Source organism: Podarcis melisellensis (assembly GCF_964234715.1).
Source record: "Podarcis melisellensis genome assembly, chromosome: Z".
Classification (NCBI taxonomy): domain Eukaryota; kingdom Metazoa; phylum Chordata; class Lepidosauria; order Squamata; family Lacertidae; genus Podarcis; species Podarcis melisellensis.
Window position 1 is genome coordinate 32,232,032 of NC_138547.1, and position 24,667 is coordinate 32,256,698.

Genomic DNA, 24,667 nt, shown 5'->3' on the forward strand with positions numbered 1-24,667 from the left:
ACATTCCCTACACTAAAAAGGAAAGGAAACCTGGACTAACACAAAGCGATATTTGCCGTTTCCTTGATGGTAGTTCTTATCTACTGTAATAGTAGAGTCATTTATGACTCTGCCTTAGTTAAGTAGCTTAACAGGGAGAAAAACAAGAGTACTTTAAGAGTACTTGCAAGTAACAAAAGCATTACTTGGCCAAAGAGGAAGGTGAAGGAGAAGACGAGCTTCTGGCCCAAAAGAAGGTGTTTTAATATAGTTTGGGCAGTTTTGCCTAAGTATGGAAACTGAGCACATTGTACCCTTGTGTATATGCTGTAAACAGCATTTCTGTAAATGCTATCTCTGACATTGCCTGTCACATAGGTACCTAATAAACACAGAACCTCACTGCCTGATCCCCTGCTTTTTTCAAACTTGACATTATCGTTATCAGCTCTCCAACCAAACAACTTTTTTTTTTACAGCTCCACATTTTGTATCCACCTGCACACTAAAAAACAACAACCACCACAACCACACACTGGGTAGTGACATCCCGCCAAGTTAAATTATTTTAGCTTATTACATATAACAAGACAAAGGTTTGAGAGGTACAGAAAAGAGCAATGATATCATCTGGTCCACAACTTAAGAAAGAAAATGATTCTGAGAAGAGAAATGGTTATTGCAGAGATATAAACAATGCCACGAATAATAAGATCATGATTCCACACAAACGGGGTGAGGTGGGCGGGTGTATGTGCTGGGAAGAATTTGTGGGAAAGAGAGGTATTAATCACCCCGCCCACCCACCCACCTGCCAATTTCACCTACAAATACCCCTCCCCACCTTGAATCACATTATAAACAGCAAAAGACACAAGACTGGGAAAGGACTTTGTGAAGATAATGTGCGCTTTTGCCCTCAGACCTTTGAAGCGTTTGGCGAATAATATGAACTAGCTGTCTTGCTTAACTGCAAAAAAAAATCACTAGAAAGTGTTCCAAGAAATAACAGGACTCCTCTGCTGCCTGGAAGTTGGACTTTGCACCCCCATCATGTGCCTCATTATCTGTTTGTTTTATCTGGTGAACATAACCTGATCTCTGGAGCGCAGAGACTGATGCAATCTGGAAAGTTATCTGGGCTCTCTTGGGCCACTCTGCCACAAGACACACACATCTGTATTGGCAGACACAGGTCTTCTAGCGCTGGCCGGTGTTTTAATCTTTCTTCAAAAACCTTACCTTGCTGAAGAGTCTCCAGCCTGAAAAGGACATGGCCTGCTCTACCCGCATCATAGCAGTCTGGATTTTTCTTCTTCATGGTATGTACATTGGTGGAACAGGGACCGTGGAAAGAGGGAGGGAGGGCTTGTCTGCAGAACCATCCCCAAAGGCCAGGCCAGTTCATATGACCACATGTTCATGGTGAGTATGGCAGAACTGAATGGATCTTCTGGGCTGATTTGGCACACAAGGTTGACAAATTTTTGGTTGCTTTTCTCATGAGCATCCAGCTTACCATGACATTCCACTTCCCTCAGATTGTTCAGGGCCTGCACATTCAACCACTTCAGCACCTGCTAGCCATGAGGAAAGCCTTGAGTTTACTGAGCATTAATCCCGATTTGCTTTCACAAAGCTTTCACAGAGGTTAGATTATAGTATTCATTGAGCATTAGGGATGGGAGGATCTTATAATTTCAGTTCACATTTTGTCATTCTTAAATTTAGCTCACCACATTTCTGCAGAAGTTTGCTACTTGGGGGGGGGGAGAACTCATGGAATTTATTCAGCATTTCAGTGCAACTTTTCTTCTCATAAGCACATTTTCATGTGTAGCTATGACCGATGTACATATTTTTGCAAGCAATTTCTTCTAATGCTATGCATTCTTGTGTGTTATTTTCACTAATGTATTTGTTTTTACACAAAGTTTCTCCTAATACTTTTTTTTTTGGTAAACACTCTGGTTGGAGAACTGCATTGCAAAATTTAATAAGTGGGAATTTTGAAGGATGTCTGTGTTTTGGTCCTCATATTGTTTCAGAAACTACAAATTTAGCTTTTAATGTGAACTAAATATAATTTCTCCCCGATCTGGATCAAGCATTCATTCTGATTTGCTTGCAGGGAGGTTACATATCTTCCCATTTATCATTTGTTCAACCATACTTTTCAATGCATTTCTCTGTCATTTTCCAAACTGCAAAAACAAAACACCAATATGCATTATATTAGGAGAGTGTGCTTTACCCAAATGTAAAACTGCACACAAACAAATGTATATTAGGACAAATCAGTACTAAAATGCTGGTTAACTTTCATGAGGGCTTTATTTCCTTTAAAAAAAATGGAAACTGGTGTAGAAATATGGAGAACTGAATTTAAGGGGGGGGGGGGAGAGAGAGAAACAAAAACTGAGAAATTCACCCATCCCTACTCTTCACAAAGGGAACCTGTAGAAAGAGCAGAAACGTCCTGCTTCAAGTCCTGGCTAACTCTGGTGCCTCGTCAACTCAGACTCTGGTAAACTGCTCAATGGCATTCTCCAGTCAATTTATGGCACTTAAAATGATAAGCCGGCGGGATGCTCAGCAAATCCTACATTGTGCAAAACATAGCCAAGAACCATCCAGTCTATGCTTATCATGTTCCATGATTTGTGACATTGGGCTTCCACCCTGTTATCAGCTGCTGTTCCCTTTGGGGCAGCGGCAGAGAACAGACACTGAATTGTCATTAATTGCACCTGTCAATGCAAGCACTGGATGCAGGCATCATGCAGGCTAACTCTCCAAACTCACAACAGTACGAATCAAATTATCTCCCCTACCCATTCCCAGGCCTTTTTTCCCCTTGCACCTCTTTTTCTGGGGGGGGGGACACACACACACACTGCCCATCCCCATGGCTTTTGCAATTTTAAAAGCAGCAAAAGCTGGGAGGAAGATATAGTCAAACTACCATTAGCTGATTCTGCCTGCCATTGGCTCTGCCTCCACTTACTTCTCTCCTGTCTGCCCCCCCCCCCAATTCCAATGGCCACCAGCCAACACTGCCCAGGAGCCTAAAAAGACTCCTAGGATCTCAAACCATTTTTCTTTGTTTACTGTACCTACTTATTTATGTGTCCTTTAACAGTGTCTCAGCATGCAGACCATATTAGGGAAAGGGAACTTTTCCTGGCGTGAAGATAAAAGTGACAGACATAGTTCTCCTTGTTTGATTTCTTCCTGTCATCAGGTGACTGTTAATTTGAAAAGAAAACCCAACAGGAGCATAAAAATAAAAGCAGACCCACCCCCAAAATTTTCCCTGCGCTCCATTAACTCTATCTAAATATGCTTTCAGCCCTGAGCATGGCTAGCTGAATTTCTAAGGCTGCAACACAGAGCCAAAGTACTGTATAGCACCGCATGCTCCTTCGATGATGTAAACCTCTGCTTGCTGCCAGCAGGGAAAACGTGGCACATCTGGTGCCAATTGCTAGAACTGATTACTCTCTTGCCATCCTTGCTAATGGAACGGACCACACACTCTCACGCCAAGTGTCATCTCTCTCTATTGGAAACCAATGGTAGCATTAATCCAACGGGATCAGCTCTGCACAGCCTCTTCTCAACAGGGACAGTAAACTTGAAAAAGTTCAGGAAACTTGTACGGTTTGCCTGGGCAACTAGGATCAGTGCAGTGCACCTGAAATCAATAAAGAAGCAAAGGCAAATGATCATTGGGACTCCTACACTCAGTGAATAGGGGGAAGAGCCATAGCTCAGTGGCGGTAGAGCATTTGCTTAGCATGCAGAAGCTCCCACATTCAGTTCCCAGCTTCTCTGGGTAGGGCTGGGAGTGCTCCCTGCCTGAAACTCTGGAGAGCTGCTGCCAGCTAGTACAAGAAATACAGAGCTAGATGGACCAATGATCTGATTCCACAGAACAGCAGTTCCCTACATTCCAGATTTAAATATTTATGTATAGTATCTTGTTGGTAATTTTTTGCAAAGGTAGGCTCATTCACACTTGCAGGTTGATCACTGCAGGACCAGCTGATGATTTGCATGTGTGAATATGCCACCACTGAGTTAAGCCACCAGAGGTCTTGTCTAAAGGCTGCAAAAGGTAAAGGGACCCCTGATCATTAGGTCCAGTCATGGCTGACTCTGGGGTTGCGGCGCTCATCTCGCTTTACTGGCCGAGGGAGCCGGCGTGCAGCTTCCGGGTCATGTGGCCAGCATGACTAAGCTGCTTCTGGCGAACCAGAGCAGCGCACGGAAATGCCGTTTATCTTCCCGCCGGAGCGGTACCTATTTATCTACTTGCACTTTGATGTGCTTTTGAACTGCTAGGTTGGCAGGAGCAGGGACCGAGCAACAGGAGCTCACCCCGTCGTGGGGGTTCGAACCGCTGACCTTTTGATCGTCAAGTCCCACAGCGCCACCCATTGTAATGTGTCTTAGTTTGCAATACAGACCTCTGTTTGAAGGGTTGCCAGAAGACAGCCCTCTCTTTGAAGGGCCGTCAAGTCCAGTTTAAAGATATAGAACCAGGAGCACTGGTTGGTTCTTAAAAGACTAGAGGGGGAAGCTGAAGTGGTGGAGCCTCTGCCTCACAAACAGGAAGATCTCAGGTTCAACCCCCAGCATCTCCAGATAGGGAACATCCCCTGCCTGAAATCCTGGATATTTACTTTTAGAGACTTTCCTATTCCCTGAAGCACGATACCTGCAGGAGCCTGGCTTCCCTGCTCACCTTCCCCAGATATTTAAGGCTATATTTCCTCTGTGATACAAGAGGAGATGTGAAATCAATATTCCATGCAAGCACTCAGTGAATTATAAATCTAACCCCTGGCTTCCAATGATGGTCCTACTCAGACTAGACCCAACTGAGATAATAGGCATGACTGCCTTAGGTCCAATAATTTCAACGGGTCTCTGAGTAGGACTTTAGCATTGTAGCAAACAACTGCAACAGGATGGGTGAACAAGCATTTGGCCATACATCCTCTACCCCGCTCCCCATACACAACCCAGACATTCTTACTCGAATATGAATGGAGTGTTTCATTCTTTTTTAGGCCTCATCACAGGTTACCCCAGGAAAAGAAGTTCTGACTCAGAAGACATCAGAAACTGTACAATCACCCCTCCGGTGAGATCCTTAATATTTCTCAAAATTGAGGAATCTATTATTTGTGTTTGTGTGTGTGTGCATGGGGGAGGGGGAGGGAGAACGCCCTTCCCAAATTGTCTAACATCTAGGGATGGCAGAGAAAATCTATTCAGTTCGCATTTGAATCAACTTTATCAAATTTACACTTAACTGAAACAATACACCTACCTTAAAATACAGCTGTGCTCTGAAATTAGCACTTATCTGAATTTTGTGGTGCAGTTCTCCAACCATCTTTTAAAAAATAATAATGTATGTATTAGGTTAAAACATGCATAAAAATAAATATACTCATGAAAATAACATGCAAAAAGGGCATCACAAAAATGTGAATTTTAGTTCAAAACTGAATACAGTGGTACCTCGGGTTAAGAACCTAATTCGTTCTTGAGGTCTGTTCTTAACCTAAAACTGTTCTTAACCTGAGGTACCACTTTAGCTAATGTGGCCTCCTGCTGCCATCGCGCCGCCACCACACAATTTCTATTCTCATCCTGAAGCAAAGTTCTTAACCTGAGGTACTATTTCTGGGTTAGTAGAGTCTGTAACCTGAAGCATCTGCAACCTGAAGCGTCTGTAACCCGAGGTACCACTGTACAAAAGTGTGCATATTGGGTAGAATTGCATACAATGATGTGTATATTCAGAGAGATTTGCACTACAATGCTGACGAATTGTCATGAGGATTTAAAAAGAAATAAATTGCAAATTGCTGCAGAAATGTGTAAAAATGAGAAACCGAGAGAACGAAAACTGACAGATCCGTACAAAGGTGTAGTCCAGCCCTATGAAGCACCTAGTCTGGCAGCCTCTGAGGTCCAAGTGTCAGTGCTTTGCTGAGACTGTGAGGCAACATTGAGAAGGGGCCAGTGGAGGGGTGTGAATGGCTGTCCTGACCCCCATTTCTTCCTCTTCTGCTCTTGTACTGATCATCCATTTGTGCTTTCAGCACTTGCCTCCTACAGTCACCAATACGAGTAAGCGCCTGAGCGCCCTGCGGCTGCACATGCAGTCTCACAACTTCTCTGCCTACATCATTCCTGCCACGGATTCACACATGGTAAGGCAAAGGGTGCAGTCGTTCCACCTTTATCAGGGGTGGGAAGGGACTGGGTTCTGTCCAAAAAGAAACACTACATTTCCAGACCTGAAGCTACAAAGATATGATGGCAAGTGTGTGTCAAGGCCTCGTAAGAGACCTTGCCATGCATGTGGCTTCAGATTCCCAGGACTAGCAGAAGCAGGATAGGTTATGCAAAACAATCTATTTCTATATGCTAAAGGTGCAGGTGGCACTGTGGTCTAAATCACTGAGCCTCTTGGGCTTGCCGATCAGAAGGTCAGCGGTTCGAATCCCCACGATGGGATGAGTTCCCATTGCTCTGTCCCAGCTCCAACCTAGCAGTTTGAAAGCACACCAGTACAAGTAGATAAATACCACTGTGGCGGGGGGGGAAACGGCGTTTCCATGCACTCTGGTTTCCGTCACTGTGTTCTGTTGCACCAGAAGCGGTTTAGTCATGCTGGCCATGTGACCCAGAAAGTTGTCTGAACAAAAGCCATCTCTCTTGGCCTGAAAGCGAAATGAGCGCTGCAACCCCATAGTCGCCTTTGACTGGACTTAACCGTCCAGGGGTCCTTTACCATTTACCTTCTAATTTGCATATATCTGCACACTTTGTATAATGTACGCAGATTGCAGAATTCTGTTTTTCTGGACACATAATTTTGATTTCCTAGCTGCATAAGTTTTCTGTTTTCTTTTGGGTTTTTTAAGAGGAGATAATAGGGACACGGGTGGCGCTGTGGGTTAAACCACAGAGCCTAGGACTTGACGATCAGAAGGTCGGCAGTTCAAATCCCTGTGACAGGGTGAGCTCCCGTTGCTCGGTCCATGCTCCTGCCAACTTAGCAGTTCGAAAGCACATTGAAGTGCAAGTAGATAAATAGATACCACTCTGGCGGGAAGGTAAACAGCCTTTCCGTGCGCTGCTCTGGTTCACCAGAAGCGGCTTAGTCATGCCAGCCACATGACCCGGAAGCTGTATGCCGGCTCCCTCGGCCAATAAAGCGAGATGAGCACCACAACCCCAGAGTCGGCCACGACTGGACCTAATGGTCAGGGGTCCCTTTACCTTTAAAAGGAGATAATATACTGGTATGTTATTAGAAAGGGGAACCTTTCTTGCACTTAAGTGCATTGCAGGGGATTAGACTAGACAGCCCTAGAGGTCCCTTCCAACTCTACAAATCTATGAGTCTGTGAAGACAATTCACTGCACTCAGAGGGCTTTTCTGTTTCCCAGAGTGAATACATTGGTGAACGGGACAAGAGGCTATCCTGGATGACAGGCTTCACAGGATCGTCAGGTAAATACTCTTTCAGACTTACCATCCCACTTTTCCTGGTCTACATTGGCCAGGACCCTAAGATACACAGGTCCTGAACAATAAATGGGGGACGTGTGGCCCTTTGCAAGTTGTTGGCCTTCAGCTCCCATCAGCCCCAGCCAGCTCGGTCAGTTATTAGGGGGGATAGGAGCTCTGTAGTTCAGAAATATTTAGGTCCCAGGGTTCCAATCCCCAGCCTAGGCCTAATACAGACTTCTGTTTACTGGAAGTTAGAACCAGCACCTAAATGGAATGCCAAGTTAATGGAATGTGCATAGAAATATCAACAGCACATTATTGTTAGCAAAGTCGCTTCTATAACACAGGAGTCCAGAGTGAAATGAAATCCTGATAACACATTACTCAGAAAAGCTGAACAATACAGTATATAAATTGGGAAGAAAAGAACAAAGAGATTTTGTCTTTATTACTTCACAACATCCACATAACCAAACATACAGAGAAAAGAATTCCCTCAGAACTACACAGCCAATCAGGGCATGTGCTACCTCAGCAAAAATCATTCCCCCCTGCCTGGCTGTTTCCCTCTTGGCTAGTTGACTTTAGCATTAACAGAGCTAACCCTTAAGCCATATGTGGGGAACATCTGATCCTCTAGATGTTGCTGAACTAAAATTCACATCAGCACTTGGCATGACCGCTGTCAATTGACTCATTATGAACATGCAAAGGAAGGAAGTCAGGGAATAAAAGAATTTTCTGAATTTTTGAAGAAGAAAAGTAGCTGCATTTAATGTTTTAAAGATGTTGAGAGGTGTCATATTCAAGGCACTGTATTTGCTTGTTTAAAATAAAAAAATTAAAGGGGAGGGGGACACAAAGGGCAGAAATTCACCATATCTGATTTCTCACACCTGTAATGTGAGTGTGAAGCTTGCATCGGCAAAGATTCACATGTGGTATAAACTTGGCGCTCATGTTCTCTGTGTCTTTTCATTGACATCATTTATAAATGATGCACTTCACATGAAAGAGCACTCACAACATCGGTTGTGAAACACATTGCCACATCCATTCTACACCATGCATATAAAGGACATTTAAAGCACATGGCTCCTCTCCCTGCAATGAAACCTGGGAACTGCAGTTTATCATCACAGAGCTACAATTACCAGCACCCTTAATAAACTACAGTTTCCGGGATTATTTGGGAAAAGACATGTGCTTTAAATGTATGGTTTGGATATGACCTATTTAGGACGTGGGTCTAAACCACTGAGCCTCTTGGACTTGCTGATCAGAAGGTCGGCGGTTCGAATCCCTGTGACAGGGTGAGCTCCGATTGCTGTGTCCCAGCTCCTGCCAACCTAGCAGTTCGAAAGCATGCCAGTGCAAGTAGATAAATATGTACCACTGCAGCAGGAAGGTAAACAGCATTTCCATGCGCTCTGGTTTCCATCATGGTGTTTTCTTGCACCAGAAGCGGTTTAGTCATGCTGGTCACATGACCCAGAAAGCTTGCACAAATGCTGGCTCCCTTGGCCTGAAAGCGAGATGAGCGCTGCAACCCTATAGTCGCCTTTGACTGGACTTAACTGTCCAGGGGTCCTTTACCCTTTACCTTTTATTTAGGCCTTGTTTAGCTCTGGGATACCAAGACATAGTAAAGAAGCTTATAGGCATGTACAGAGTATATTTCCTTCACCAAGTAGTAACCAGTTCCAGCAAGTGCTAGGAAATAGGGCTGAGGAATGTGTTTTCAAGCAAGCTCAGGTCATTGCAACTCTGATTTTAGGAATTTATCATGATACACACACATTAAATTGTTCTGCTTGTTTGTTGTAGGGACTGGTGTGGTCACTTTGCAGAAGGCTGCGCTCTTCACTGACAGTCGCTACTGGATCCAAGCTGAGCGGCAAATGGATTGCAACTGGGAGCTGCAGAAATCAAGTTAGTGCCCTCCATAAAAATGTCTTGGGGTGCAGTTCCCCCTCTGGCCACCAGGGCTGCATAGAGATAGGGAGAAATTCAATTCAGCTCACAATTAAATGTGAACCTTCTTAATTAGCTTTTCCTGAAACAATATGCAGACTGAAAAGCAGCCGTCTTTCAAAATTGGCACGTCTGAATTTTGCAGTGGAGTCCTCCAGCCAAATAATGTGAAGAAAAATGCATCTACTAGGGCAGTGTGTGCATAGAAATGCATATAGCAGTGAAAATAACATAGAAAAATGCATTGTACTAGGGGAAGTTGCTTTGTGAAACTTGTGCATACAAAAATGTGAAAATGAATATATTTGCACTAAAACGCTGGTGAATTTTCATGAATACTATATATATATATATATATATATATATATATATATATATATATATTGCACCCAGATGTGGAAATGCAGAGAAGTGAACTTAAGACTGGAAAAATGAGAAACTGAAATCGACAGGTTTGTTCATCTCTAGTGCCACACATCAGCAGACAAGCCCTTCTAGACTAAAGCAGGTGTCCTAGGAGACCTCAGTGTGAAATGGATGACCAGGTCAAACAGATACTGGGCTACTTCCTGGGCTACTTCCACCGTCCTGGGCTACTTCCACCGTGTGAATTTCTTGTGAAACAGCTATGCTTTGTTCACCCACTTTTTTTAATGAGGCACCTGCAAAGCTAATTAACTAATTCAATTCATTAATCAGTGCCCATAAAATATCTCAATATGATTTCACAATAAATTCACATCAAGAATAAAAGCAATTATGCAATTTCATATATGAAAAACAGGCACACAGACTCAGGAACTGCTGACACGTGACGCCTACATCTTGCTAGGATTCAGACTCAAGTCTGCTGACCTTTATCAAGCCCATCACAGAGCAACTGGTCCAGGGCTGGCATAGTCTCTCCTGATTGCTTCATATAGTTATTGAATAACATTGGTGGCAAGATGGTACTATTTGGAACCCCCCAGCACAGCTGCCACTGAGCCAGAAGGTAATCACCTGAGGCTATTCTCTGAAACCAACCCTGGAGGTGGTATCAGAGCCACTGTAAAACAGTATCTCTCACACCCATCTTCCCCCCACCCTAGTCTGTTCAGGAGGATACCATGCACAGTGGCAGCAAACGCTTCTGAGAGTGCAAGTAAAAATAACAGCATCACCCTATCTTTCTCCTGATAAAAGTCATCTGTTGGGGCAACCAAGGTCAATCCAGTCCCATCACCAGGACTGAACCCAGATTGAAATGAATCAAAACAATTGGTTTTATCCAAGAGTGCCTGGAGCTGTTACACCACTACCCTCTCAATCCCTAAATCCGAAAAGGGAGTATTTGTAGCTGGGCAGTAGTCACTGCAAAGTCCAGTGTGGGCCTTTTCAGGAGTGATCAAATCACTGCCCTTTTGACAATCGCCAGGACCACTACCACCCACCCCGCAAGGATGCCTTAATCACATCCTGGACCCACTTGACCCATACCCACTGCCCTGTCCAGATTCATCCAAGTATGCTGCTGTGATGTCAGCATCAGGGAGGCAGTTCCACCCAACGACATTGGGTGCTACTGGCTCTGCCATTGAGCTATGGCATTAGTTGACTCAATGGCCAATGTTACCAATGGAATTGCAGCTAGCTTCTTCTTCTCTTGAGGTGGCCCATGCAGTTGCTGGAACACTCACCAGTGTTCACTCTCCTTTCTCTTGCAGTCTGGATCAGCTCTATTGGGCAGTGGATTCTTCAAGAAGTTTCAGCTGGGGAGAGAATTGGATTGGATCCCTTCCTCTTTTCTATTGGTAAGAAGCACTGTTTGTCACATCTGCACTATGCATTTAAAGCACATGGTTTCCCCCCAAAGAATCTTGGGAACTGTAGCTTACCCCTCACAGAACTACAATTCCCAACAGCCTTAACAAACTACAGGTCCAGCTCGCACTGCCCTTATTCCACCTCTGGCCTGTGTTTCCTTTTGGAAAAATGAGGCACAGCAGAAACTATGGTGTCTTTATGATACATGGTTTATTTACACACATATACAACCTGAAGCCTAGCTAGAGAGGGATACAGAGCACCACAAGGTTTCTATTTCCCCCCTGGTTGCAGCATTGCAGCTCAGCAGCAAATCACTCATCTCTAACCTTCCCCTGACAGCTTGCATCACTCTGTTCCTCTCAAGCTTTCGTTGTCTCGGCCTCAGGAAGAGCCCCCACCCTTTCGTGATGCTAATGGTTCATTATCCTCAGGACACCACCTCAAAGGGAATTAAGATGACTCCATTAACTTTCAACTCATGCTGATTTCCTAGCATTAAGAAGTGCCTAATACACAACACAGGAAGTCTGCCCGGCATAATATGCTAATTAAATTATTAGGACGCAGGTCAAATACACACATGGATCTATGTTAAACACACATGAGTGCGCCTATTTCCTGGTTCTAGCATCCCAACTTAATTAAATTCTAACACTAACCCGATCCAGAATTCAGGTTGTCTTGCACCACAGATTCATAATAATACAATAAATAAAACAAGATTACTTAAACAACATGCAGCATCCAATAGCAAAAATAACAAGAGAGCTTCACAGTTTCAGCTTAGTGCTAGAGATACTGCTCCCATTATGTTGCCCATGTCCCTCTCCTGCATTCACTTGCAAGGCTCCCAAGCACAAGGAGTTGGTTAGTTGGAAACACACCTCTCATGAGATTGAGACATACTACTGTGTAAATGCACACTTAGCCATGGTGCTCAGTGGACGATTTTACCTTCTAAGAGGGATGGAGAGGCCTAAGTTCACCTAGAGTTTAAGAGTAACTGCTCAACTACAGGTGACTTGCTCTGCCCCTCTCCCACAGACTCTGGCCAAGGAAAGCTGCTCTGTACCTGTGGGCACCTATGGAGTCATTTTCAGCCCCTGGATTGAACTAGTTCAGATTAACTAAAAAAATAATAATCTGAATAACGTATGAAATCAGTTGCTGTAATTTCCAGGTGAACTGAATGTGAATTAAGGGCTCATCCCCACTTTCATCTGTCCAGTGCAAAGAAAGCATGATGGGTCTGAGCAGTTTCACCTTTGCTCCCCACCCCGCCCTGCTTCCCCCAGAAAACATGCTCTTTAGCGATTAATCGGAACAAATGGCAATCTGCAGGAAACCTGATTGCCATTTGCTGCAATGCAACTCTAAACCGTGGGTTTTCCCAGGGGAAAGCAGTGCAGGAAACAGAAGTGAGATAAGCCCTCAGTTCCTTCTGCAGCGGAACTTGGGGAGGTTGTATAAATTCAATTCAATTTTCATTTTCATTCAATAATTTTATACATGGGACTACTCTGTGTTTGATTGTGGTCACTGCATTTCACATTTTTACCTATCTAAAAAGTACAGTGGTACCTCTACTTACAAATGCAATCCATTTTGGGGTGCCATTCACACCCCGAGAAGTCCATAAATAGAGTGCCGCTACTGCGCGTTCGTGAAGTGCGATAGACCACTTCTGCACATGCACGAAGTGCACAGATCGCTTCTGCGCATGCGTGAAGCGTGCAGATTACTTCTGCACGTGTGTGAAGCGTGCAGATCGCTTCTGCACATGCCCGCGGGGCGAACCCAGAAGTAAACACTTCCAGGTTTGCTGCATTCATAACCTGGAAAGCTGCAACGTGAAGCAAACGTAACACGAGGTATGACTGTAATGCTGCTATTTAAGTTCATATATTGTAATTGTTGGGGAGGAGAAACAACCACTCACATTACATAGTGTGTTTCAATGTTCTTTTAAGTATATATTCTAATTTAGCAGAACGACTTGTAAGATACTGAAGGCTGGGGGGAAACCACCAAGGACGACATGAATAAACTGAATTTAACTGTGGACTGAACTGGAATGGAATCAATTCCCTTTGGGAACAAAATTAGTTCCTTTTCTATAATCGTTCTTGGCTGCTGTTCAATGTGAACTGGAACTAATTTCTTCTGGAAACATATTTACAATCACTGGTGATTTTCCACATCTACCTGCTTGACATCCTCTTTCCGCAGAAAACTGGGAGAGCTACAACCAAGTCCTGGAGGGTTCAGATATAATCCTCGTTCCCCTAGAGGACAACCTGGTGGACCAAGCGTGGGGGGCACAGAGACCTCCTCCTCCCACCAACACCATCTACCAACTCAATGACAACTTTGTGGGTATGTTCTTGAGCCATGCATGGACTGGTGCCGGCCTTCCTGGGGAAGTGCCACACCTCAGTGGCAGAGCTCCTGTCCAGAACAAAGTCCTAGGTTCAATCCCCAGAATCTCCAGGTACAGCAGAGAATATCCCCTGACCTCTGTCTGAAACCCTGGAGAGCTGCTCTTAGCCAGTGTATACAGCACTAAGCTAGTTGGCCAATCCTATGACTATAAGATGGATTCCTGGTATGCCCTGCAGAGGACCTTAAGGTCCATGAATTTTATTGTTATTCATGTTTTTATACTGTATTTTATGCTGCTTTATAATTAAGTGTTTTAAATTTGTTGTTAGCTGCCCTGAGCCCAGTTTTTGAACCGGGAAGGGCGGGGTATAAATAAAAATTTATTATTATTATTATTCCTATGTTCATACATCACACTAGAGTTACTTGGCAGGACTGGCCTGTTTTCTCTAACACTAATGAAGTTCAGGGGAAGCAAAAAAAGACATTCAAGTTGGCATGCTTCAGTGTTCTAATATTCCCTGGTTTGACTTGGCATCAGGCAGGTAAGTTCTGTATATATTTCCTATTTTCATCTGTTTGGTTTATCTCTCCTCCCATTGCTTATGTAACTCCATAATGTGCCCTGTACACTGATAGCCTGATGCTGTCCAGGTTTTCACAACTGCCTCTAATACCTTCATTTCTGGACCATCGAAACTAGTTCTTAACTGCACATGGTCTTGCATGTGGCCCTCATGGAGCCACAAGGTGCCAACCCACCTCCCATTGCATCTCACCTCCTCTTCTTTCAGGGAGCAGTTGGCAAGAGAAGATTTCTGTTATCCGGACTCAGATGGAGAATCATGGCAGGAAGCCCACAGCAGTCCTGCTTTCTGGTCTCGAGGAAACCGCCTGTGAGTGCTCCCTTGTAATCAAGTTAATGCACAGCTTGCTTTCTATATTTCCACATTGCCTGTTTCTGCAGCCTCCTCAGCTATGTCAGTACACATTCCCTTTGTTGTCCTCACTTGCTGTTCCTGAGCTACTCCCACCAGGGCTGGCTCCAGAGAGTGGCATTGTTAGGAAAGCTTCAGATGCTTTGGAAGCAGAAGGTCACATGTTCAGTCCTGTGCTTCTTTAGGAAGGGCTGGGAAGTTCCCTTTGTGAAACCCCAGAGAGGTGCTGTCATTCACTATATACTACACTGAGCTAGATGGACCAATCACATCCTTGCCAATTAAAATTGTACAGTGGATTGGGAGATCTTGCACATCAAACTCTTTCTCCCCGAAAGATCAGACTTTTTTTTTATAAGGAAAGTGATTGGGAAATGCACTGGAGAACGTGTTGATAACATTTGCTTTGGCACAATGTCATCTAACCTCCTCACAAACAAATCAGAATGAATGCACAATAAATATCCACCATGATCTGATCTCCCTGCAAACAATTCAGAATGAATGCTTAATAATAATAATAATAATAATAATAATAGGTCATCTGAATGTGCCCTTATATACAGTTTGCACACCACCCCAATCTCTGAGCTGTGCAAGATTCCAGGGATTTCAGAATGACCCACGTTCACTTCAAGGCCTTCTCCTCTGCTTCCCCCGTGACTCTAATCCTGTCTCCGTTCTGCAAGCCACTCTCCCTATAACCCTACCCTGCTTCCTTCAACCACTTAAAAGCCTCCTGGGCAAAAAGAAGAAGGGGGGAAATGGAATTTGTAAGAAACTCCTACCTTTCCACAGGGCTCTTCAATCTTCGGGGAGATGACATCCCTTACACACCTGTCTTCTACGCTTACACACTTCTCACCAAGACAGATATCAGGTACTGTATTTGAGCAACTTACTCACCGCCTCAAACAAGGGTCTGGTTCAAACAAGTGGGATCCAGAATAAAATGGCTGCAGTTGCTCTCCTCAGGGTGCATGCCAGCCAGCCATGCCCTCTTCCAGAACACTCCATTTCCAATCCTCCATTTCCTGTTTCCCCCAAAACAGAAACTCAGCATTTTGTCCTGACTAAGCATTAGGGATGAGGGAGAAATTCTATGCAGTTTGTATTTACAGGCAACGCTACCAAATTCTCACTTTCAGTCTTCATATCGTTCCAGGAAACACAGCCCTCCTTTGAAATTCTAACCTATCTGAATTCTGTGGTGCAGTTCTCCAGCCAAACAATGTTTACAAAATTCCCATAAGTTCCCTGAGAAGAGGGATGGGCTGTTTTTAAACCACTCTTGAAAACTGGAGCTCTGTGAGGGGAATAGAAACATCCTAACAGCTCTCAGAGCCCTTAGCAAACTATACTTCCCAGGATTCTTTGAGGCAGGGGAGGCCATGACTGTTTAAAGCAGGAATCAGCAACCTTTTTTCAGCCATGGGCCAGTCCACTGTCCCTCAGAACCATGTGGTGGGCCGGACTATATATTTTTTTGGGGGTGGGTGTAATGAACTAATTCCTATGCCCCACAAATAACCCAGAGATCCATTTTAAATAAAAGCACACATTCTGTTCACGTAAAAACAGCAGGCAGACCCCACAAATAACACAGAGATGCATTTTAAATAAAAGGACACAGTCTACTCATGTAAAAACATGCTGATTCCCAGAACATCCGCAGGCCGGATTTAGAAGGCGATTGGGCCGCATCTGGCCCCTGGGCCTTAGGTTGCCTACCCCTGGTTTAAAGTGATTTTTACTGTTTACTAGCACATTAAATGCATAGTGTTCTTCCGACCTCACTTGGTTTGCCTCCACCCCTCCTTAGTCTGTTTGTGAACCAGAGTCGACTGAGCAAAGAGGCATCCCAGTCGCTGGCCTCTCAGTGCCCAGGGCCCCTGTGTGTGCAGGTGGAGGACTATGATCAAGCAAGTGCAAGTCTGAGAAAGTATGCCCAGCAGGATGGCGTTCGAATCTGGATCGGGACTGAATACACCACCCTAGGACTCTATCGAGAAATCCCCCTGGTAAGTAAGAAAGATGGAGAGACTCTTGTACAGGGGAAGAAGCATAGATATCTGCCTTCCATTGAGTCAGACCATTGGTCCATCTAGCTTACTATGGTCTACTAAACTGACTGGTCAGGGATGTGAGTGGCACTGTGGTCTAAACCACTGAGCCTCTTGGTCTTGCTGAACAGAAGGTCGGCGGTTCGAATCCGCGCGAGGGGGTGAGCTCCTGTTGTTCTGTCCCAGCTCCTGCCAACCTAGCAGTTCTAGCAGTTCAAAAGCATGCCAGTGCAAGTAGATAAATAGGTACCACTGCGGTGGGATGGTAAACAGCATTTCCATGCGCTCTGGCTTCCATCACGGTGTCCCACTATGCCAGAAGCGGTTTAGTCATGCTGGCCACATGACCTGGAAAGCTGCCTGTGGACAAACACCGGCTCCCTCGGCCTGAAAGCAAAATGAGCGCCACAACCCCATAGTCGCCTTTGACAGTTCAGGGGTCCTTTACCTTTTACCTTACCTTACACTGACTGGCAGCTGCTCTCCAAGGTTTCAGATGGGGGGCATTCCCAGTCCCATGTGGAGATGCCAAGGATTGAACCTGTGACCGTCTTTGTGCAGAACAGATGCTCTGCCACTCAGCTATGGCCCTTCCCAGGTGGAAAGGAAGAACATAGAGAGTGAGCCATCACCACCACTCATGGTTTGGAAACTTAGGATAGGAATCTGCTTTGTACCAATTGATTCACCTAGCTTAGTATTGTCAACCCTGGGCCCATCCATATGGGAACCCCTTTTTGTTTGCTAAAAGCAAAAGTTTTGTTATGTTTTCACATGACATCAAATAGTGCATCGCCTCCATTCACTGTGCAATTAAGAACGTAAGAGCTTGCTGGATCAGGCTAGTCCAGCATTCTGTTCTCAGTGGCCGACCAGATGCCTGCAGGAAACCGGCAAGCAAGACCTGAGCACTCTCATCCTGCAGTTTCCAGCAGCTGGTTTTCAAAAGCATGCTGTCTCTGAGAGCATAACCAACATAGCTAGTAACTTCCTTCACAGGAAGCTCCCTGCGTGGTTTTGCATGCTGTTTGCTGCCTTAAATCCTGCAAAGGTTCTGTGCCACCTGACAGTGTTTGCAGCGGGTGGCAGTGCATGACAACTGAGCTGCCGAGCCTTGCTTTTTAGGTCACACAAGCTATTATTAGGCACACCTCTCCTTTCACTCTTGTTAGGGCATATGCATTTGCACAGAAAGTTACCTGTGCAGAGGTGTGGGTTTTTTCCTGGATGGTATAACTGAAGACTCTTTTTTCTGCACTGTATTTCACCACAATGCCTTGTAGAACTAACAGGGGGAAAGTTGTGAAAATGAAATAAAATGCCATGTGAATTCAGCTTGAAATTGGAAGATTTGCTAATCCCCCTAAACCTAGATAGACCTTTCATCTGATCCAGAGGGACTCTTACTCATGTCTTATGTTTGTTACTTCACAAGTGTTTTTAATGTTGGGCTCTGGGATTAAAACCAGGCTCCAGGACCAGAGCCCTGCCTCAAATGGAGTTCATTGAGGGACACAGCAGACATCAGGAGATGATCGTGCGTGCATGCAGGCAGGCAGGCAGGCAGGCAGGCAGGCACTCTAAGATATGCTGTGAGAACTGCCACATATAGAATGCAGCATAAGCAAAGGGGAACTGCGCAACATGCTCTGCGAGTGATGACAAAGGCTTGCCTCCAGCTGGTCTGCTTCATGGTAAGCCGACAGGTGCATCCCCCCTGAGAATGGCCTGTTGACATGGCTGTCTCCTTCCTGTCTTACAGAAAAAACTCTTGGTAGAGGAGTACTCTCCTGTCATGATCACCAAAGCAGTCAAGAACGCCAAGGAGCAAGAGATGCTGCGAGCTGCCCATGTATGTAAGCCCACCGCGAGTGCAAAAGCAGTGGAACGTTGTGGTGCAATGATCTTGTGAGTTTAGATTTGGATGGAAGCTCAAGGGAGTTCTCCTAAACCACAGCAAGTGGACCCTTTACCCATGACTGGTCTGGACAGTGTTGCCTGAAGCCTTTGGGGCTGGCACCCATCAGGACCAGTGGGGGAGAGGGTGGCTCCTCATCTTTGAGAGTTTCGGGGGTTCTTCATCAAGTATCAACTTGGGGGAGGACCCACAAGGGGATCTTTAGCATTGAACTCTGGGGACCCTGCCACCTCCCCAACATTCTCAACCCATGGGGTGTCTGTTTTGTCTTCTGAGGACTCCATGTCCAGTACCAGGTCAGGGCTAGACATGATGCTGGAAGGGATTATACCATGAGGCCATGTTGCAGCCATATAGTGTGGCTCCAGCCAATTATGATGCCACTGCAGATGAAACCTTGATGCAGGGTGTAGACAGTCAAAATGGGACATCTGTGAATGATGTGTGCATTCCAGAACAGACATGATGATAAAATGATATTTGAATATTTATTGCAAACATGTGTTCCATTTGGTTTTGAGAGAGAGAGAGAGAGAGAGAGAGAGAGAGAGAGAGAGAGAGAGATTGAAGGGTGTTTTTGGACATGCTCATAAATTTGCAACGTGCCTATTTATTATTTTGCTGTAGGTTTCTCTGTGTACTTATTATAGAAAGGCAGGATAGAAATACTAAACAACGATTACAACCACAGGTACGAGATGCCATTGCAGTGATTCGGTACTTGGTCTGGCTGGAAAAGAATGTTCCCACCGGTTCTGTGAATGAAATCTCTGGCGCCCGTTATGTAGACCAGTTGCGTAGGTCAGTCTGAAAAGGGCAATGCTTCATTTAGGCTAGTTTTGCCATGGTCTGATGATTATCACATTGTGAGAACATGGAGGAAGGCCTTTTCACTGGTGGCACCAGTGTTGTGGAATGTCCTCTCTGCTGAAATACGAGAAGCCCCATCTATATTGGCATTCCCCCGACTATTGAAGGTACACCTGTTTAGACAAGCATTCATTCCCCTGAAGTTGAACTTCTTGACCTATCTATTTTAATTGGGGGGTTTTAAAAACTGTCACATTGTTATGCTTCGGGTATAGGGTGGTATAGAAATTAAATAAATAATAAAAATAATGGTATCAAATCTGAGTGGTTTTACTATTTTGGTAGAGTTGTTTTATTCTTTTATTTTAATTATCTATGGAATTTATAGTAGATTTTATGCTTGTAAATGGCTTAGAAGCTATTGTGGCATGTGAACAGTATGAAAATCAATCAGTGGTGATGACGCTGCGGAGGGTGAAAAGGGTGCCAACCAGAGTTTTCTCTTTCCCTCCACAGCGAAGAGGCCAACTGCAAGGGACCCAGCTTTGAGACAATCTCCGCCACTGGTCTGAATGCAGCTCTGGCCCATTACAGGTAGGGATTGAGGATAAATTTGTGTTGGTTTGCAAACCTACCTGATTCACATTTACCAAAACAATACAGGAACCAAAACACAGGTAACCTTCGAAATTCACAGTTCCACAACCCAAAACATGTGGACAGCTCCCTCTCTCAGAACCAAAGTAGTGGAGGACTCTACCATTTACTTCTCATGTCACTCACCATTTCCATCTCCTTAACTAGGGCCTATAATTAGAGATGGATAGGGATAGAGGGCTCTGCCCTTATCAGTTCCCCCCGTTCCTCATTTTCCTACTCTTAAATTCAGTTCTCTATATTTCTGCAGCGATCTGTGATTTGTGAAAATTCATCAGCATTTTAGTGCAAATTTCTCCTGTTGTTGTTTTTTTGTATGCAGTTTTGACCGATGTACACATTTGGAGGCTCCATCTGCATTATACATTTAAAGCAGTATCAACCTCCACTTAAAACGGTAAGGGCTTCCCTCAAAGAATCATGGGAACTGTAATTTGTTAAGATTGCTGAGAGGTGTTGCCCCTTCAAAGAGCTACAGTACCCAGAGTATTTTAGCAATCAATCCCTCTTCCCAGGGAACTCTGGGAATTGTAGCTGTGTGAGGGAATAGAAGAATCCTAACAATTCTCAGCACCTTTAGCACAGTTTTCATGATTCTTTGGAGGAAGCTATGACTGTTTAAAGGGGGATGATATTACTTTAAATTATAGTGCAGGCAGAGCATTGCAGTAGGCTACATTCCAGCAACACAGAAATCAGGCTGGAAACACACGATCCTATCCACACGATAACATTTAAAGCACATCTATGCCACTTGAACAGTCACAGCTTCCTCCCCTCGAAACCTTGGGAACTGTAATTTCCCCCAACAGGGCTACAGTTTCCAGCACCCTTAACAAATGCATAGCTGTCAAGTGACCCTTATTTGAAGGGACAGCCCCTTATTCCAGCGCCATGTCCCGCTGCTGTCCCTTATTGATGGATGTCCCTTAAATGATGTCCCTTAAATTTCAAAGGAAGCAGCTCCTCTCCCTCCCTGCGAGCCAGGGAGGAGGGAGGCTCCAACTGTGTTGCTTGGCTGTGTTGCTCACCCAATAAGAAGTCTAAGAACGACTGGGGGGTGGAGCTTGCATGCCTTGTGTGTGGCTAGTTAATGCAAGCTGAGGGGGTTTTTGAATGCTGGGCGCCATTTTGTTGCACGTGCTGCTGCAAACTTTGCAGTGCAAAGCCAGGCCGGGGAGGTATCTTAAGTTGTAGCTGCATAGGCCTTGTGGTGCATGTGATTCAGATTCTATTCAGTTGAACCTCTGGTTACAAAGTTGGTTGGACAGTGTTCTCAAAGCTACCAGCATGAGTTTGTCCAGACTGCAGGAGGACAGGAAGACTGGAATGCCTGGAACAGGTGAGGCTGCAGGTCCCTTATTTTGGCTGCTGGTCCCTTATTTTCAAATCTGTAAGTTGACAGCTATGAACAAATGGCAGCTCCCAGGATTCTTTGGGGGAAGCCATGTGATTGAAATGCATCAGTGTGGCCTCTTCTCTCCCCATCTTTCAGCCAGACACAAGCACCCAAGGAGGAGCACAAAATGGGGGTGGTGAGAGGCGTGGCCAGGGGAGAGGAGGTGTGGCCTTGAGAGGTAGCCAGTCCAAGGGAGAGCCCCAAAGGGCCAAACAGAGAGGTCTGGAGGGGCAAATTTGGCCTCGGCCTGAGGTTCCCTATTTCTGCCTTACTGCCTCCTTGCATTCTCCCTGAGAACAGTTGAAAAATTGGGTTTGTTAAAACTGGCGTCACAGCCTCTGAGAACTTAGGCTTGGCACACATTACCACTTACTTTGGCTCCAGTGCAATCCCACCGCTGGTGTTTGAAGCAATGCACACATGATACTGAGCCAGGATCCTTATCCATGCTGTTGGATATCTTGAGATATACTGCTGTTTGATGCAGCTTCTACCCGATTTGAAAACCTAAACCATGATCACTTCACAGTTAAGCTAAGGCATGTACATTCGAAGCAGATGTTGCACACGTACAGATTGCAGATTCACGAAGAGCAATGCTGGGCCGGGGGTGGGGGGAAATCAAACAGTTAATGTGCATCAGCTGAAGACATCCCCCACCCCCTCACTGGTTTGAACAGCAACATACAAGCACAATGTTGTTGTTGTTGTTGTTGTTGTGTGTATGAGAGAGAGAGAGACTTTGTTGCATTTTAAGCTACTGATGTGCACATAGCCTTGGTCTGCAATGCTCACATAAAGGAGCCCATCCTAAAAGCCGTGAGCGTGTAGAGGGAAACCACAGAGCTGCCAAGAATCTGCACAAACCGGGGTGGGCAGGATCTAAAAATGGCATGCCCAAATATAGGTTGTGGTTTGTGCACATGGGTTCCTGAGCGTGCATGTCACACCTGCCTCTGCAAAGCATAGGGGGAGAGAGCCCTGCTGGTGAATTCAGCATCCTGTTTTCTCAAACTTGCTAGCCCCCCCCCCCCCCCGCTTCCAGGAAACTCACAGAAAGGCACAAAGGCAATTATATCCCCACCTGGGAGCCTTGGGACATGGAGGTGCCACTAGGGAGCTCACTCCCACAAGAGGCAATAATGACCACCAATTTCAATGGCTTTAAAAGGAGATGGTTTGTGGAGGATACGGCTGCCAATAGTTGCTAGCTGCTCTGTTTGTATGCTATGTTCAGATTCAGAAGCAGGCTGCCTCTCTGGGGAGCTATCCTGGGAGAGAGCTGTCACTCTCTTGCTCTGCCTGTGGGCTTTCCAGAAACACCCAGGTGTAGACATCCGGTGCATTTAAAGTATCTGGGAACTCTAGCTTCTTCATGGTGCTGGGAGTTGTAACTCTGTGAGGGGTAAATTCAGGGGCTGGCCAGGTTAGCCCACAAGGGCACAGGCCTAGGAAGGCACAAGAATTGCACCTCTGGCCTTGAGTGGCTAGGAGCCTGCATACACCCCAGGGCTGCTCCTCCACTGTTCGGTCAGGCATACAGGCTCCTCTGGCCATCTCTGCAGGTGGGCAGGAGCGGGACTGGACCTAAGGGTCAGGGGAACCTTTACCTTTACTTCACTATTGCAGCAGCCCTGTGGAGCCCTCTCCAGTTGGCTGGCTGAGCTTTTAGAAGTGTGAGCAGGGGCTCGGAGAGAAGAAAGACAGAGAGAGCAGGGAAGAGTTGTAGGAGGAGGGAAAAGGAAGGGGAGCAGAAGGGAAAGCATGGAGCAGAAGGAGGCAGTAGGCAGACAAGCAGACAGACTGATTGGGGGGATGGGGAACAAAGCAGACCCAACTCTGATGGCCAGGGAGGAAATCGCTGTCGGAGTGCAAAAGGTGAAGAAAAGCAAACTTTAAGTTTCTACTCCATAGTTTCTCCTGGCTTTGGAGGCTCCAATACAGTTCCTTGCCAAGGGCACAAGCACCTAGGCTCGCCTCTGGGTAAACGACAATTCCCAAGATTCTTTGGGGTGGTGTTTGAAATGTATGGTGTGTACATACTGGTCATTGTAGAAAACAGGAAGAGGGTTCTGGATTAGTCTATTCTTTGGTCTGATTCAGCAGGGTTTTTTGGGTTTTTTACTAGCAGCCTTTGTGGTGAGGTGGAGCAGCCCTCCCAAACCCAGCATCCCTGCCACTTACTGGGTGGGACTTGGGTGACCCATGGTGGTGGCTCAGATGGGATGCACCAGTGAGAGTGGCAGGTTGGCACTCGGTGCAGCCACACAGCCCGGCCTCACCACAACCTCACTCCACACAAGGCACATTCAGATAAGCTGCATCGCCCCGGTGCTGGGAGGACGGCTTTGCAGCACATTCCCACCCCTTGGGCCACTGTTGCTTCTTACATTCTTGCTCTGTTTTTCTGACTGTAAATTGTTGTGATCTATATTGTTATCATCTGCCGTGGGACTTTACGGTAAAGGGCAGGGGAGGAATAAAAACCATCATCTAAACAGAGGCTGTGTACAACTCATGCCTCTAAAGCACATGACTTTCCCCCAAAGAATTCTGGGAACTGCTTGTTAAGGGTGCTGGGGGTCTGTGAGGGGTAAACTACAGTTCCCATGATCCTTTGGGGGAAACTATGTGCTTCCCTATAATAGTAATATTCCTTTACTCTTATTTTGTGAATGTTGCCGCCTTATCCTGTTTTCCAATTTCCCTGCGTCTGCTGGCGACTGAACACTGAGCTTGGAGGCACAATTGCCTGACCCAACATGCTAATTCTGATGTTCCTCTCTGTGCCTTTCTTTTCCTCTTTCAGCCCATCCAATGCTACTGCCCGAAACCTGACTGTGAATGAAATGTACCTGCTGGACTCAGGGGGCCAATATTTGTGAGTATGGGATGCCCTTTCTCTCTTTGGCCCAGCTCAGGGGCCTGCACCTGGCAGTGGGTTTTATGGAGAAGCAGCTCACCTTGTGGGGCAGAGCCTCTGTGCTAGGTTGCTGGCAGACAGGTCACTGTACCGTAGGAGGGAGAGAGGAAAGTGGCAGGAAGGTCAGCGGAGTGCAAACACACTGGCAGAGCCAATGTGGCACTCCTGCTGATGTGCTTACACATCACCAGCTTCCCCACTGCCTCACCCCTCCTCCTCCGTCTCCTGGTAAACACCAGTGAGCCATCTGCTGAGAAGGTAGCAAAGAGACT

The 24,667-nt window shown here is 45.6% G+C and overlaps 1 protein-coding gene across 1 annotated transcript in view; it reads left to right on the forward strand.

The window, feature by feature from the left end:
- Positions 1-1,097: 1,097 nt before the first annotated feature.
- The window catches only part of XPNPEP2 (X-prolyl aminopeptidase 2), a 34,292-nt gene continuing 10,722 nt past the window's right edge, over positions 1,098-24,667 (forward strand). Inside the window, exons 1-14 of the mRNA XM_081897401.1 lie at positions 1,098-1,301; positions 5,058-5,131; positions 6,102-6,212; positions 7,459-7,522; positions 9,350-9,454; positions 11,203-11,289; positions 13,535-13,681; positions 14,482-14,583; positions 15,424-15,505; positions 16,448-16,646; positions 18,451-18,540; positions 19,298-19,407; positions 19,933-20,010; positions 24,282-24,353. Coding sequence (XP_081753527.1) covers positions 1,253-1,301; positions 5,058-5,131; positions 6,102-6,212; positions 7,459-7,522; positions 9,350-9,454; positions 11,203-11,289; positions 13,535-13,681; positions 14,482-14,583; positions 15,424-15,505; positions 16,448-16,646; positions 18,451-18,540; positions 19,298-19,407; positions 19,933-20,010; positions 24,282-24,353 — 1,370 coding nt within the window. The 5' untranslated portion in view covers positions 1,098-1,252. The remainder of the gene's footprint in view (positions 1,302-5,057; positions 5,132-6,101; positions 6,213-7,458; positions 7,523-9,349; positions 9,455-11,202; positions 11,290-13,534; positions 13,682-14,481; positions 14,584-15,423; positions 15,506-16,447; positions 16,647-18,450; positions 18,541-19,297; positions 19,408-19,932; positions 20,011-24,281; positions 24,354-24,667) is intronic.